Raw genomic sequence first — 13,969 nt, forward strand, 5'->3', positions numbered from 1 at the left:
CCTTGATTGAAATCATTTTTGATATAGGTTTCGACTTTTAAAGACAGTTTGTTCTCGGTTAATTGGTGAGGAGACGAAGAACTTCACAAAATACTCCTAAGAGAAAATTGAAAGCTTTTCCTTTTTTCACCTAATTGCTGCTCTTTAACTCGTGAGTCCTTCTTAAGCTAGTATCAGTGAAGACAATTAGGTTCGTCTGTACCCCTTTACGTCCACGATCTTTAGAGGTGTAATTATGACTTAGTTCGCGGTTTCTTCAAAATGAACAATTTGTTCAGCTTCCAGATGACGGAATGATGCTAAAACTGATTCTTGTCTGTCCGCCCAAACCGGCATCGAAAAAGCCTCAGAAGTAGAAACCTTAATTTTCGTTCGATCGGGTTGGATTCGTCGTAGCCCTGTCGCTATAATTTGCGGTTGCTGGCGGTTTAAATGCAAAATCTCAAGAAACGTTTGACGCAACTTTTTGACGCGCCAACAGTAAATAATTGGGTTCAAAACAGTTTTAAATGATCTGAGCGCTAAAGCCCATTTCCACAGGATTCTCCTGAGAATTGTCTCAGAGTTGCCGTTTGAGATATATGTCGACATAACTAGCAGCGCAGGCAAGTTGGTCAAAACTAACACTCCCAGAATGATTGCAAGGGTGTTGGCAGCCCGATGGTCCTTCTTCATCCGTTTTGCTTCCTCGTGAGTTACCTGTTCGTTTTGAATGCGTTTTTTATGCCGTCGCGTTTGGAAGAAGATGTAGACGTTTGTGTAGCTAATGATAGCCATGTAAACCAAACCAAGAACTGTGTATATTGACATCATAACTTGCACGTAGGCTGAGTAAAATTTCGTTGTACTGTCTACTGCAGCCATGACAATTTCTAGCATTGTTACAAATACCGCCAAGGCCCAGGCTAGAAGCACTCCAGTTTTTAGCCACTGTTTTGTCACTATTTCCCGGTATCTCAATGGATTTTTGATAGCAACGTAGCGCTCTATACTAATCAACACATGATGGTCGATCGAGGCAAAGCCCACTCCTGCTAGGGCTATATTGTAGACTTTTTCTAAGATACAAGATGGCCCGACACCAAGAATGTATATCAATTCCTTTGCTACGACCAGGGGCTGTAGAATCGTCCCGGACAAGAAATCTGTTGCGGCCATACACGCCAGAAGCACATTCGTGTTGGATCGTAGACTGGGTCTTATTGCGACTGCGTAAATGACCAGCGTGTTTAAAAAGATGGTCGGAAGGACTACGATTGAATTTGTACTGGCAACGGCAACTAGGTTTCTGAGTATTACATCTGTAAAATGCTGCTTTCCCCAAATTTCGTTGTTGAAAAGATAGTTGCATTTTGTACTGTCCGAGTCGATAGAGAGCGACGAATCATTCGTCATTTTGCGAAATCAACTCAGGATCAACTGCCGCAGTGAGTCACAAAGGTATTCTGAGCTGAAAGTAAAATTCATAGTTCATTGTTTGCTTAAATCTTAAATAAGGTTTAGCATTTTGAGAACCAGTGTGTCTTTTGCTAAGTGGTGTTAGACAAAACACTTGACAATTCGCGGAAGAAAGTGTTAAGAGATTTTCTTTTTCCATCTAAAGGATGTTCTTTAAACTCCATTGCTTGCACTCCATTAAATCGTCGGAGAATTGTATACTATGTAATCTCTGCCTTAGCCAAAGTACAGCTAATTGCATTTTATTCTGGCTGAGTTCATAGAAGACGAGGAACAATCCTCTTCATTCTACGGCCACAGAAGAAAACACGGTTTTATCTGACATGCGAGGGCTGTTGACTTTTATGAGCTTGAACTTCCATGGCTTAGTTTGAATAAATTTTGATATTGGTTTGACTTTTGAAGACGGTTTGTTCTCGGTTAAGTAGTGAGGAGACCAAGAACTTCAAAAATACTCGGCAGAGAAAATTGACAGCTTTTCCACTTTTCACCTATCTGCTGCTGTTTAACTCGTGATACCTTTTTAAGCTAATATGACTGAAGAGAATAAGCTACAATTGTAACCCTTTATATTTAAAGGTGTAATTATGACTTAGTTCGCAGTTTCTTCAAAACGAACAATTTCTTCAGCTTCCAGATGACGGAATAATGTTAAAACTGGTTCTTGTCTGTCCGCCCAAACCGGCATCGAAAAAGCCTCAGAAGTAGAAACCTTACTTTTCGTTTCATCGGGTTGGATTCGTTGTGGCCCTGTCGCTTTAATTTGCGGCTGCTGGCGGTTTAAATGCAAAATCTCAAGAAACGTTTGACGCAACTTTTTGACGCGCCAACAGTAAATAATTGGGTTCAAAACAGGTCTCAATGATGCGAACACTAAAGCCCATTTCCGCAGGATTCTCCTGAGAGTTGTCTCAGAGTTGCCGTTTGAGATATATGTCGACATAACTAGCAGCGCAGGCAAGTTGGTCAAAACTAATTCAGATGACGGAATGATGTTAAAACTGGTTCTTGTCTGTCCGCCCAAACCGGCATCGAAAAAGCCTCAGAAGTATAAACCTTAATTTTCGTTAGATCGGGTTGGATTGGTTGTGGCCCTGTCGCTATAATTTGCGGCTGCTGGCGGTTTAAATGTAAAATCTCAAGAAACGTTTGACGCAACTTCTTGACGCGCTAACAATAAATAATTGGGTTCAAAACAGTTTTAAATGATGCGAAAGCTAAAGCCCATTTCCACAAGATTGGCCTGAGAGTTTTGTCAGAGTTGCTGTTTGAGGAAGATGTCGTCGACATAAGTAGCATCGAAGGCAAGTTGGTCAAAACTAACACTCCCAGAATGGTTGCTAGGGTGTTGGCTGCCCTATGGTCCTTCTTAATCCTTTTTGCTTCCTCGTGAGTGACTTGTTCGTTTTGAATGCGTTTTTTATGCCGTCGCGTTTGGAAGAAGATGTAGACGTTTGTGTAGCTAATAATAGCCATGTAAACCAAACCAGGAGCGGCGTATAGTGCAACGAAAACCTTTATGTAGGCTGCGTAAAGTTTCGTTGTACTGTCTACCGCAACTCCGAAAATTTCAAGCATTGTCACAAGTAACGCCAAGGCCCAGGCTATGAGCACTCCAGTTTTTAGCCACTGTTTTGTCACTATTTCCCGGTATCTTAAAGAATTTTTGATAGCAATGTAGCGCTCTATACTGATTAACACATGATGATCGATCGAAGCAATGCCCACTCCCGCTTGAGTTACATGGTAGACTTTTTTCAAGGTACAAGGTGGCCCGACACCAAGAATGTTTTGCATTTCCAGTGCGACGGCCAGGGGCTGTACTGTCGTCCCGGACAAGAAATCTGTTGCGGCCATACACGCCAGAAGCACATTCGTGTTGGATCGTAGTCTGGGTCTTGTTGCGACTGCGTAAATGACCAGCGCGTTTAAAAGGATGGTCGGAAGGACAAGGATTGTATTTATACTTTCAACGGCAACTAGATTTCTGTGCATTACATCTGTAAAATGCTGTTTTCGCCAAATGTCGTTGTGGTACGGATGGTTTCATTTTGTTCCGCCCAAGTCGAGAGAACGCGAGGAGTCATTCGTCATTTTGCGACCGAATCACCCAACGCACTTAAGTAAATAAATAGTTTGCACCGGTCAACCAAGGCTCGTTGTTCAGAGCTTAGCTTAAACTTCTATCATTCCTTTTTCTGAATAGATCTTAAATTGGGTATTGACTTTTGTGGACGTTAACTGTTGTTACTGGACAAAGAACTTGAAACTTCTCGAAAGAGAAAATTCAAAGCTTTTCTTTTTTTTTTTTAGGTAATTCATGCCTTTTAATTTGCGGCCCCTATTTTAAGTTCAGACCCCATTAAATACTTAGAGAATTGTTTTGTTGGCTTTGTAACCTCGTGGCATTATCATAAAGGAAGTTTTTGTGAGTTAGAAGCAGTTGTGAGCTTGAGCAACGAAGACGGCAACAGCAACGAAAACGTCACCTGAAAATATATCTTTTTTTCATTGGTGCTACTTCGCGATTATTTCAACTCGCTCAACTTTTATAAAAATGGCGAACTATCCAAAAACCAAATGGTAGGAGTGGCGTACAAGTTAAGAAAGTCACCGCCGTGTGCTCACGTTCTCCACAAAACCTTAAGGTGACTCGACCCAGTTATTTTTTGGCGGTACCACCCTACTTTGAAGCTCTCTGGTATCCCCACCGTTACTTTACACATAGAATGGATAGCATATAGATAAATCTACAATATAGCAAAAAAAATTTGGCGATCGGAGTAAATGTCACTTGGTTATAGTGCCACGCCCCTTTGAGGTCTGAGTCGAAATTCTGCGGTTGCCGGCTTTTTTTCGTAAAAGTCTCTCGGCTACACATAGTGCGCACTAGTGCCTTGCGCTGAACAGAGTTTCAACAAAATCGCAGAGACCCAATTCGAGAAATTTAGCGCTTTCCAAATGTAGGTCATAATTTATGTAAAAATGATAAGCAAACTTTACACGATTATATCTAATAAACTATGAGATTTATTCCTTTATTTTGGGGATCTTTATTACAAATGGGTCCTTGCAAGTCAGCAAAAAGCTTTAGGGCCTTGTAAATGCGCGCGATTTCGAGCAATGCAAACATATAGAAATGATAGTTTTAGCTATTTGTTGACGCTTGTCAGCGTTTCAGAGTCCTTCTCACAAAAAAAGCATTTTCTTAAAAATTCGTAGTTTTTTTTCCTTCAAATCTTTTCAGGGCCACAATTGATTAGCTAACTACTCGGATTCTGAATTTCATGGTCATTGAAAAACTGTGATATTATCTCCTATAAGCCCAAACTTGAGTAAACATTGAAGATTTTTAGCGTTTTGGCTGAGTTTGTGCTTTGGGAGTTTTCTATTGTTTCGAGTTTGTCATGATACAGCATCCTTGTTCAGCACGCGTGCATTGACCACGCTTGCCTGACTTCCGAATGCACTCATTGGACATTGCACGCGTGCTGAACAAGAATGCTGTATCATGACAGACTAGAAACAATAGAAAACTCCCAAAGCACAAACTCAGCCAAAACGCTAAAAATCTACAATGTTTACTCAAGTTTGGGCTTATAGGAGATAATGTCACAGTTTTTCAATGACCATGAAATTCAGAATCCGGATAGCACGTTAATCAATTGTGGCCCTGAAAAAATTTGAAGGAAAAAAAAACTACGAATTTTTAAGAAAATGTCTTTTTTGTGAGAAGGTCTCTGAAACGCTGACAAGCGTCAACAAATAGCTAAAACTATCATTTCTATATGTTTGCATTGCTCGAAATCGCGCGCATTTGCAAGGCCCTAAAGCTTTTTGCTGACTTGCAAGGACCCATCTGTAATAAAGATCCCCAAAATAAAGGTTAAGTTTGCTTATCATTTTTACATAAATTATGACCTACATTTGGAAAGCGCTAAATTTCTCGAATTGGGTCTCTGCGATTTTGTTGAAACTCTGTTCAGCGCAAGGCACTAGTGCGCACTATGTGTAGCCGAGAGATTTTTACAAAAAAAAAGCCGGCAACAGCAGAATTTCGACTCAGACCTCAAAGGGACGTGGCACTATAACCAAGTGACATTTACTCCGATTGCCAATTTTTTTTTCTATATTGTAGATTGAGCTATATGTTATCCATTCTATGTGTTACACTTACGATAAAAGTAAAGGTGGGGATACCAGAGAGCTTCAAAGTAGGGTGGTACCGCCAAAAAATAACTGGGTCGAGTCACCTTAAATGTGGTCATTTCACGTTGTTGTTTTGCAGAGGACGGCAAAGAAATGTACCAAAATGTAAAACGCACTTGCGGAGCGACTGTTTTTGCTCATTAAACCTATTGTTTCGTGGCGTTGTCATTGCCGTCGCCGTCGTCGTTGCTTACAGCGGTTACCAATAACACGCGACCTATCACCTTCAAAAGACTCCGATAAAGTTGCGTTTTGGTGGACGTCAATCATCGAAAAGCCGTTAAAATTATTGTGAATTCTTAGATCATTTCAAGACAACAGAACCAAGAAATTGGCAGTTTTACCCGCTGACAGATGGTAAACTTTATGAAAGTTGGTTTTCAAGCCAGTTAAAAGAATGGGCATTGTTTAGATGAAGCCGTATTTTTTTTTTTTTTGAAACATTTTAAATCACTACCCGTAATAATTTTGCAAAATCAGCGACGCGTGCAAGTGAGCAAATTATCACGTGCAGTGAAAATTAAAAATTTTTAATTCAAAATACCTTTTATTTTCCCTTCATCTGGCTAGGAAATCAATTTAAATAAAGTTTACCTTCTCTTAGCCAGGTAAAATTCTTAGTTTCTTGTTGGGTTACCTTGGAATCTTGTCAGAATTCAAATAATTTTAACGGCTTTTCTTTGATTGACGTCCACCAAAACGTAACTTTATCCAACTGTTTTGAAGACGGTAGGTCGCGTGTTATTGGTAACCGCTGTAAGCTCCCTAATGTCAAAATAATACGGTATAATGGGTTGAAGAGGATCTTCCTTGGTAAACAGGAAAGATTGTTTTTTCTATTAAGCCTCCTGCAAGCTCGGTTAGTCCTGGGTTCTAAAAGAGGAATAGGGCCAAAGTCCAAATTTTATACCTACAGGGTGACTATATGGAGAGTTGGGTGACTATATGAAGGGTTAGGGTTAGGGTTATATGGTTGACTATATTGTACCTTACCATGAATTACTTGCCGCGTGTGAACACTTAAGCGCATTCTGTAATGATAGCGTGGTGTTAAAGATAAATGAAGCATTATAAAAAGTTAATATACACAACACAATGCACCAATCCCAAAAATTGACCCAAAGCCAATAAGAGTAAATGGCGCCAGCGCTCGCGAGCAATTCACGATTGGATTTAGTTTGACTCTTGATTGGCTAGGAAAGTGATGCAAGGGTTTTTAACCAGACACAGGGGTTTATTGTAGAACCGAAACAAACACGAAATTGTTTTTGATACTTATTTAAAACTGGTTTACTGAAAGATAGCCATATACGTCACGTGAGCAGTCGTCATACTTTGTGCGTTGCCTGTGGCCCGTGAGGCAACAACAAACATGAAAGTGAACAAGGTAGTGACTCGTAAGCCGTACCTATATAACGTGAATCGTTGAGTGCAGGTATTGTAACACCACGTGTCTCCCAAGCAAGAAACACACCAAACACCAGAAGAAGTCCTTTGAAAGCATACACTGCTCCCAGCCAATAGGAAAGCTTCTTAGATTCGCAGTGTTCCAGCATTGGGACAATTTCTTTGTCGTCCTCTATTCGCATCTGAAATAATTACAAACTTTGTGTCAACTCAAGCAAGCACTCTTGCAATGCAGGCACGAGATCAAGTACAATTGCAAGTACAAGAAATTGAAATTTTTCCTATTTCTTGCTAATGCTCGCGTCTCCCGTTTAAGCCAGAGTATATAGGCAAGTTAAAATATCTGAAAATATGGCTTATTCACTTAGTATAAATATTCCCTGCAGTCTTTGTTTCATGTTATATACGCAAGCGCGAGAAGTTATGTATGAGTAATATGTTTATCTGACACAAAATGTCACATAAATGTTTTTAGCTTGTACTGAAGGTAGACCAGAGATGTACGCACTCAAGGGCCGACTTATACATGTCATCAAGTTGTAATTGACTAATCTCAATTTTCCTTTACACACAAAAACAGTTGTTCAGGCAATTGCATCGTAAAAGCCTTTATGATTAGACTTTTTAAACTCTATAACACAATGCAGTGAATGCCTTAAATATGCCGAAAAATGAAACATGAAATAATAGGACAATTTGAGAATTTCTGCGCAGGTGCGCGCAAGCAATCCTGCGCAGTAAGGATGCGCAGCGCGATTTATTGGGGTCAACTCAGGGAGCCCTGGGGTCAACTTAAAAGCTAACGACTGAGAGGCCTAAAACTGAACATTACCTTGTCTTCAAACTCCTGATACCCAGTTTGCATCGGCTCGATTCCGGTCCATAAAGAGAGAAGAAGGATGTCAAGCGACACAAAGGCTGCTACAATCAAGAAGAGATGCTCGTCACGGATCACCTAGAGAAATATGTAAAATAAAACAGGTCAAACAGCAGGAGAAATGGAAGAATTTCCAACCTAGTCTATTACATTTGTGAGTAGGAGTAATTCTTCTTGTTGATTCTTGTTATAATAAAAAAAAACAAGAGGTTTTGTTCCCGCTGAGTGGGTAACCTGTGGCTCGTGTTCATCTGGACGGTTGAGTGGGTATCCTGTGGTTCATTTTTTCCGCCCAGCTTACGATTCCTTACTATTTTATGTGACCTACTGACTTGATATCAAAGAAGGATTAGAGAGATCAGGACCGCGCCAAAATCACACGAGAGAGGAAATCATTGGATTTGTGGGACGAACATGGACAAGGGTGGTTTGAGGTATGAAAGAGGAATCAGTAACTTTGCCCAACAGTTTGCCAGTTATTGTGCCGATTGATCCATATGAGATGAGAGAGAGCTACGGTAAACATCTGCATCTTGTGTCCTTCAGCAAAAAGGGAGCCAGTCAGACAATTATCGATTGTTGCCGGATATAGTAGGTAACTGGTTTTATCCAAGTCTAAGTTCGATACAAAATTCTAAGCACACAAAGGAGACTGAATCTGACTGTAGTGTGATTAACAACTGATATGACAATTTACTACTAACTACAATTGCGATAAGCAGAAAAACGAAAAAAACTACAAACAAACTAAAGCAAACTGGATCTCGACCGTGCTGACAAAACTACTCTCAACAAGTTATTTTCGAAATTCTACTACAAAATTTGAAATGGGATAAATTTATCAACAATATGTAAGTGTGTTTATTTTTCCGCCAGCGCTTTGTCCCCGACAGGAAATATGTAAGCTGTGTGTATCTATACTGGGGAATGCATACACCCACTGTTAGAACAATGTTAGAGGTATGTGTAGACGTCAATGGGCCCAGTAAACTCACCTTCTTTTTGGGCGTTATGCTCTTGAAGATGGCGTGTACTCTCCACGTTTTTGCGAACATTGCACCAAACGCCAGAGTAAAACCAATGGACATGATCCAGGCACGAGCCTTAAAGGGAAAAAACGAATGTTGGTTTAGAGGGGAGAGGAGAAGCGTGAAAAGATGATAAAAAAATTAAAGCATAGCATACACTGCTGAATGTCTTGGATTTCATCTAGACTCGGAAGTCATAGACACCTTGAATAGTATCATAAAAAGTATCTCAGGAAACTAGTGCTCAATACTATTGATTTTAATGGTGAAACTTTTAAAGGACGTTCGTACAACATAATAAACAGCAACACAGGAAACTTAGTGCTTTTCATTTGAATGGTCACACTTTTGGATTTCATCCACAGACTCAAAAGTTACAACCACCTTGTACAGGATAATAAACAGCACCACGGGAAAGTACTACTCAGAAGCTTTCATTTGAATGGTCACACTTAAGGATTTTATCCACAGACTCAAAAGTTAGTACCACCTTTTTCAGCATAATAAACAGCAGCACAGGAAAGCATTGCTCAGTAGCTTTCATTTGAATGGTCACACTTTGGATTTCATCCGCAGACTCAAAAAGTTAGAACCACCTTGTACAACATAATAAATAGCACCAAAGGAAAGTACTACTCAGTAGCTTTCATTTGAAAGACGCAAAAGTTAGAACTAACTTGTCCAAAGTAATAGACGACAAACAAGCTGACATTGTACGAATTCACCGCTTAAAATCATTCAAATAGTCCGATTTAACAGCTAAAATAATGTCATTACAATTTTAAATGGTATGGTATGCCTCTAGTGAATGCAAAATGTTTCCACTTACAATGCAGACGTTTCCATACTGTTCGGTTGGTACCAGTCCTCCGTCCAATCCAAACAGAATCACCGAAAAATACGTCATCATACAACCCACCACTATCACATTGTTAAGGCGAGGACTGGACATCTTGATTATCCTATGAGTATTAAAAAAAATAAACATTTATACAATGATAATGTACGGCATAGACGACGTTTTTTTTTTTTTTTTCGTTGTAGCGCACGCCTCCCGAACGCTTATGCTATCTTGGCACCCTCTCTCTCTCACTCCACATACTCTAAAATAAGCTCCGTGTTCTCTGGCCAATAAAAGACACTGTCAGTGTGCTGCAATTGCTTTTACCGCCTAGAAAAAGCTACGGGGCCTACACTACCAGCATCACCTCTTCCACTAGTAAATACCTGTTCAGTTCTGCAAAAGTTCAACAGTACCTTCTTTCTCGATACAAAAAGTTGACCAGAAGAAAGAAAATCCCCAATAGAATTCCCAGTACAGCAGTAACGGCCATGAAAGCGTAGAGCCCTGTGGAAACTGATTTCAGCTCCGTCTCACGGATAGTACGATCACGTGGCGGCCCAGAACCTGCCAAATGAAGAAAAAAATGTTTTTAACCTTGATAAAATGAATGTACAAGAAACGTTCATCATGCATCAGTCACGTGTAGCAGTGCCTATCTCCCCGGAAATATGCCGTCCCAAGGGAGTTCGGGGATTAGTCTACGCCGTGGCATATTTCCGGCCTGTGGATGAGAGCTCGCAGAATTGTCTCCGTTTCAGTGAAAGTTCAACATCATAGCAGTTTACAGACTGTAGCCTTTCGGTATCCTGAAGAGGGATCTTGAGGTTAACGCTGTTAAATGATCCCCTGAAATTAAACACACATATATATACGCAGAAAGCAGACCTCGACACCAGGAAGTCCGTGCGCTACTCCTTTTGAGCAGCGCCTTGATATTTTTAGCGTCCCGTTTAAATTAAGATGTGAAGGGGAAGAAATACCAGGCCATTAGCATAACTTCTCTTCTAGAATGGTTATTTAAAATCGATTGAACAGAATTATCAAGAATTTTAAAACGTTAAACATCCAAGAGAAGTTTGGATAATTTGTCGTTGTTTGCACAGAAGACTAACCTCGCCATTTGATTGATTCGCGTTTGTTCATGATTATGGTCTTCTTTGTGGCGTCATATATACCAACAAGCTTAATATCACCATCTGAAAGATAAGATCAGAGGTAAAATGCTGCTAGAGTTTCCGCCTGAAAACGAAACGCAGGCATTCAAAGTTCCAAGGAACAAGAATCAGCATTTTCTGGTCCGTCTCCAAGTAGAGAAAGGAGGAGGGGGTGGCCAAGCCAAGCCTTACCACGTAGAGAACAAGGCGTATACAACATAGCTTTATCCCTGATCAATGTCACACAATGACACAATTTTCCCGCAGATCTGACCTTAGCTGCATCTCTTGTGTCCTGGAAGAGGTGCGTCTGTGAGAAAGGTCATTAAATCTGCTGCTTCCCGGGAAGGTAAGATCCGCCCCCCACCCCCAAGGGCGCGTCCATTCCTGATAGATCGTGCATGAGATGAAGCAGTAACTTTAGTATCTTTGCCCTACCTTGCAGCTGTTCAATTTTAATGTAACCGACTCTTTCCCCATACTTCGTGAAGGAAACCTGGCCCTACGAGTTTACAAAGAAGAAAATCAGTTATATTGACAGAGTACACTCAGTCTGGTACCGTAGAATCTCGATAATTAATTTGAACCCAAATAGCTTTCCGCGGTTTTCAAAACCACGTTGGTTTTGCGCAAGGATTGTTAACCAATCACAGAGCGTCGAAAAGCTAAAGCAAGGCAAACGCGAATTAGTTTCGTCACTCAGTTGAAAACCTGGAAAACCACTCTATTTATAGGACCGCGATCGTTTGCGATTGGTTGTTTCGGTTCTTATCATGTCTGAGTAAAAACAGGTCGTTCGTCTCTATCAGGTTCCTTTATTCTTTATTATTATTATTATTATTATTATTATTATTATTATTATTATTATTATTATTATTATTATTATTATTATTATTATTATTATTATTATCATTCACTCGAAAAAATAATGTTCGTGTTTACCGTTACGCCCAGGAAGCTGGTGTTGTAAAATGTGTCTTCGAATACATCCGCCATTTCTTTATCTGCGTATGTGAAGTTTTCCAGAAATTTTCCTTTCTCTGAAAGAGTGAACAGGAAAATAAACAACACAGAACTCGTGAATTGCGAAACTAATCTCCAATCTGCTCTTTTTTCTTGCCAACTCTATTTAGGCGAGACTAACGGTACCTCTAAAAAGGCCAGTGGAACTCCTCCACAGTCCGAATACCCACGCTAAAGGAGCTTCATGTGCACTTTACTCATGAAATGGGTCGGTCTATACAAGTTGCTTTTGATTATTATAATGTGCAAGCTGCCCTACACACGTTATGTACCTACCTTGCTACGATCCGTGATCTAACATCCAAATTTAGTGTGCGTTTACTGATCATATTGTTCTCGTGGTTTAGTGAATAAAGCCGCGCGCAACGCTATCATCGCTTTTTTCCTTTGTATTCTTTCTCTGTTTTCTTTTTTTTAGTTTTCTTTTTTTGTTTCTTTTATTTGTTCTGCGGAAAGTTACAAGAAGTTACAATAGGTTTTAAAAGAATTCCGAAAATCGTTGATTGGGGGAGACGGATTCATACAAGGTATGAATGTGAAAATGTCTTAAAATGACGCAACAGTTACCAAAGGACTTTCTAAACCCTCTTTCTCGCCGCCTTAAATGGTCATGATTTTCTACTTCACTAAGGCTGGTTAGGCCTAAGCTATCTATGTATATATTGACTTCGATGAAAATGTCACAATTTTAACAAAGCCACAGTTACTGTACTAAGGGGAGGGGAGAAAGGAAGGTCTGAACTTCTCTGTGTTCTGACTTCATACTCTCATTCATTTATGTAGAACACACTTTATCAAATTTACCTTTAAGCCGCTGTGCAGAAGTGTTGAGCACCAGAGCTATTGCCCAGGCCGCATCGTATGCAAAGGAGGACTCGTGACTGGCGTGAATTCCTGTTAAATTCTTGAATTCCTTGGCGTACTGCTGGGCTGTCTGAGAACGAAAATCAACACTAGATTAGTTCTCTGTTTAGCAAGTTTCAAAAATTATAGACGACTGCTAAGGGTGATCGTGGGACTGGCCACTGAACAATTTGAAAGAAACATCTCCAAGGTAATTGAATCTCCACATGTGCAAGTGGATTTGAATTCAGCTATTTTCACGAATTCATCAAACTGGGATATCAGTCACAAACAAACGTTTGCCAACTATTGGGCGTCTGTAAACTTCAAAGGTAAAGGATGGTTGCAGAACTTCTTATATAAGCGGAAATTAAATTTCTTTGGACACATGAAAAGGCATGATTCTTTGGAAAAAGCCTGGCTGGAAGGACAAGTACCTGGGAAAAGATCTCGAGGCAGACAGAGAAGGAGATGGGAAGATTGCAACTTTCTTCTCGGTGTTTGATATGTGATGAAACACTGTGTCTCGTGTTTGATATATTACTTCAAACTTACGACAGAAAACGTGAAGCGGCTGGGCTGGAATCAGGTGCATCTTCTACAAAGAGGACTCGCAGTTGATGGTCGGGATAGAACAAGACATGTTACATACCATCTTTTTATTTTTCTAATGGCGAGCTTTAACCATTTCAAAAACAAAATAACGTCAATTCCTCACCCAACCAGATACTGTCTTCTCCTTAGAAGTGAATTCGTCCTCATTTAGCTTCATGTGATCCGTCGCCAAGTATCCCTCCACTGCCTCGCCCATCTCACGTGCGTTACACGTGATGTGTTTTTCATCCAGCTTTTTCTCCCACCACTTCCTATCGTACCAACCGATGATGATCCAGACGTACCTTTTTCCATACATTCCCTGTTTATACGCCTAACAAGAATCCATATTTAAAGTTTAATGTTCAAGACGCCTCTTTACAGTCAAACAGAGCCCCGCTATCTTTAAGTAATTATAAACGGTATTTCCTTGAAAGTGATTTTTCAGTCGCTCGTTTTGTATTCCTTAATTTTAATTCTAACCCTGTTATCTCGAAACTTCCTCTGTCTTGAACAAAGTGCTGGCCCTCCA

General features: G+C 40.2%; 2 protein-coding genes across 2 annotated transcripts in view; one reads left to right on the forward strand and one right to left on the reverse strand.

The window, feature by feature from the left end:
* The window catches only part of LOC146449226 (LHFPL tetraspan subfamily member 6 protein-like), a 51,987-nt gene extending 47,965 nt beyond the window's left edge, over positions 1-4,022 (forward strand). Inside the window, exon 3 of the transcript XR_014860625.1 lies at positions 3,909-4,022. The gene's annotated coding sequence lies outside the window, so the exon portion shown is untranslated. The remainder of the gene's footprint in view (positions 1-3,908) is intronic.
* Positions 1-13,969, reverse strand: part of LOC146449229 (gamma-aminobutyric acid type B receptor subunit 2-like) — a 30,677-nt gene that overhangs the window by 11,342 nt on the left and 5,366 nt on the right. The window contains exons 7-16 of the mRNA XM_085101490.1: positions 13,562-13,771; positions 12,805-12,934; positions 11,920-12,017; positions 11,416-11,479; positions 10,936-11,019; positions 10,237-10,387; positions 9,809-9,941; positions 8,947-9,054; positions 7,907-8,029; positions 7,076-7,256 (exon numbers count right to left, since the gene is read on the reverse strand). Of these exons, the coding sequence (XP_084957616.1) occupies positions 7,076-7,256; positions 7,907-8,029; positions 8,947-9,054; positions 9,809-9,941; positions 10,237-10,387; positions 10,936-11,019; positions 11,416-11,479; positions 11,920-12,017; positions 12,805-12,934; positions 13,562-13,771 (1,282 nt within the window). The remainder of the gene's footprint in view (positions 1-7,075; positions 7,257-7,906; positions 8,030-8,946; positions 9,055-9,808; positions 9,942-10,236; positions 10,388-10,935; positions 11,020-11,415; positions 11,480-11,919; positions 12,018-12,804; positions 12,935-13,561; positions 13,772-13,969) is intronic.

Source organism: Pavona decussata, unplaced genomic scaffold (genome assembly GCF_977016875.1).
Source record: "Pavona decussata unplaced genomic scaffold, jaPavDecu1.1 SCAFFOLD_602, whole genome shotgun sequence".
NCBI lineage: Eukaryota > Metazoa > Cnidaria > Anthozoa > Scleractinia > Agariciidae > Pavona > Pavona decussata.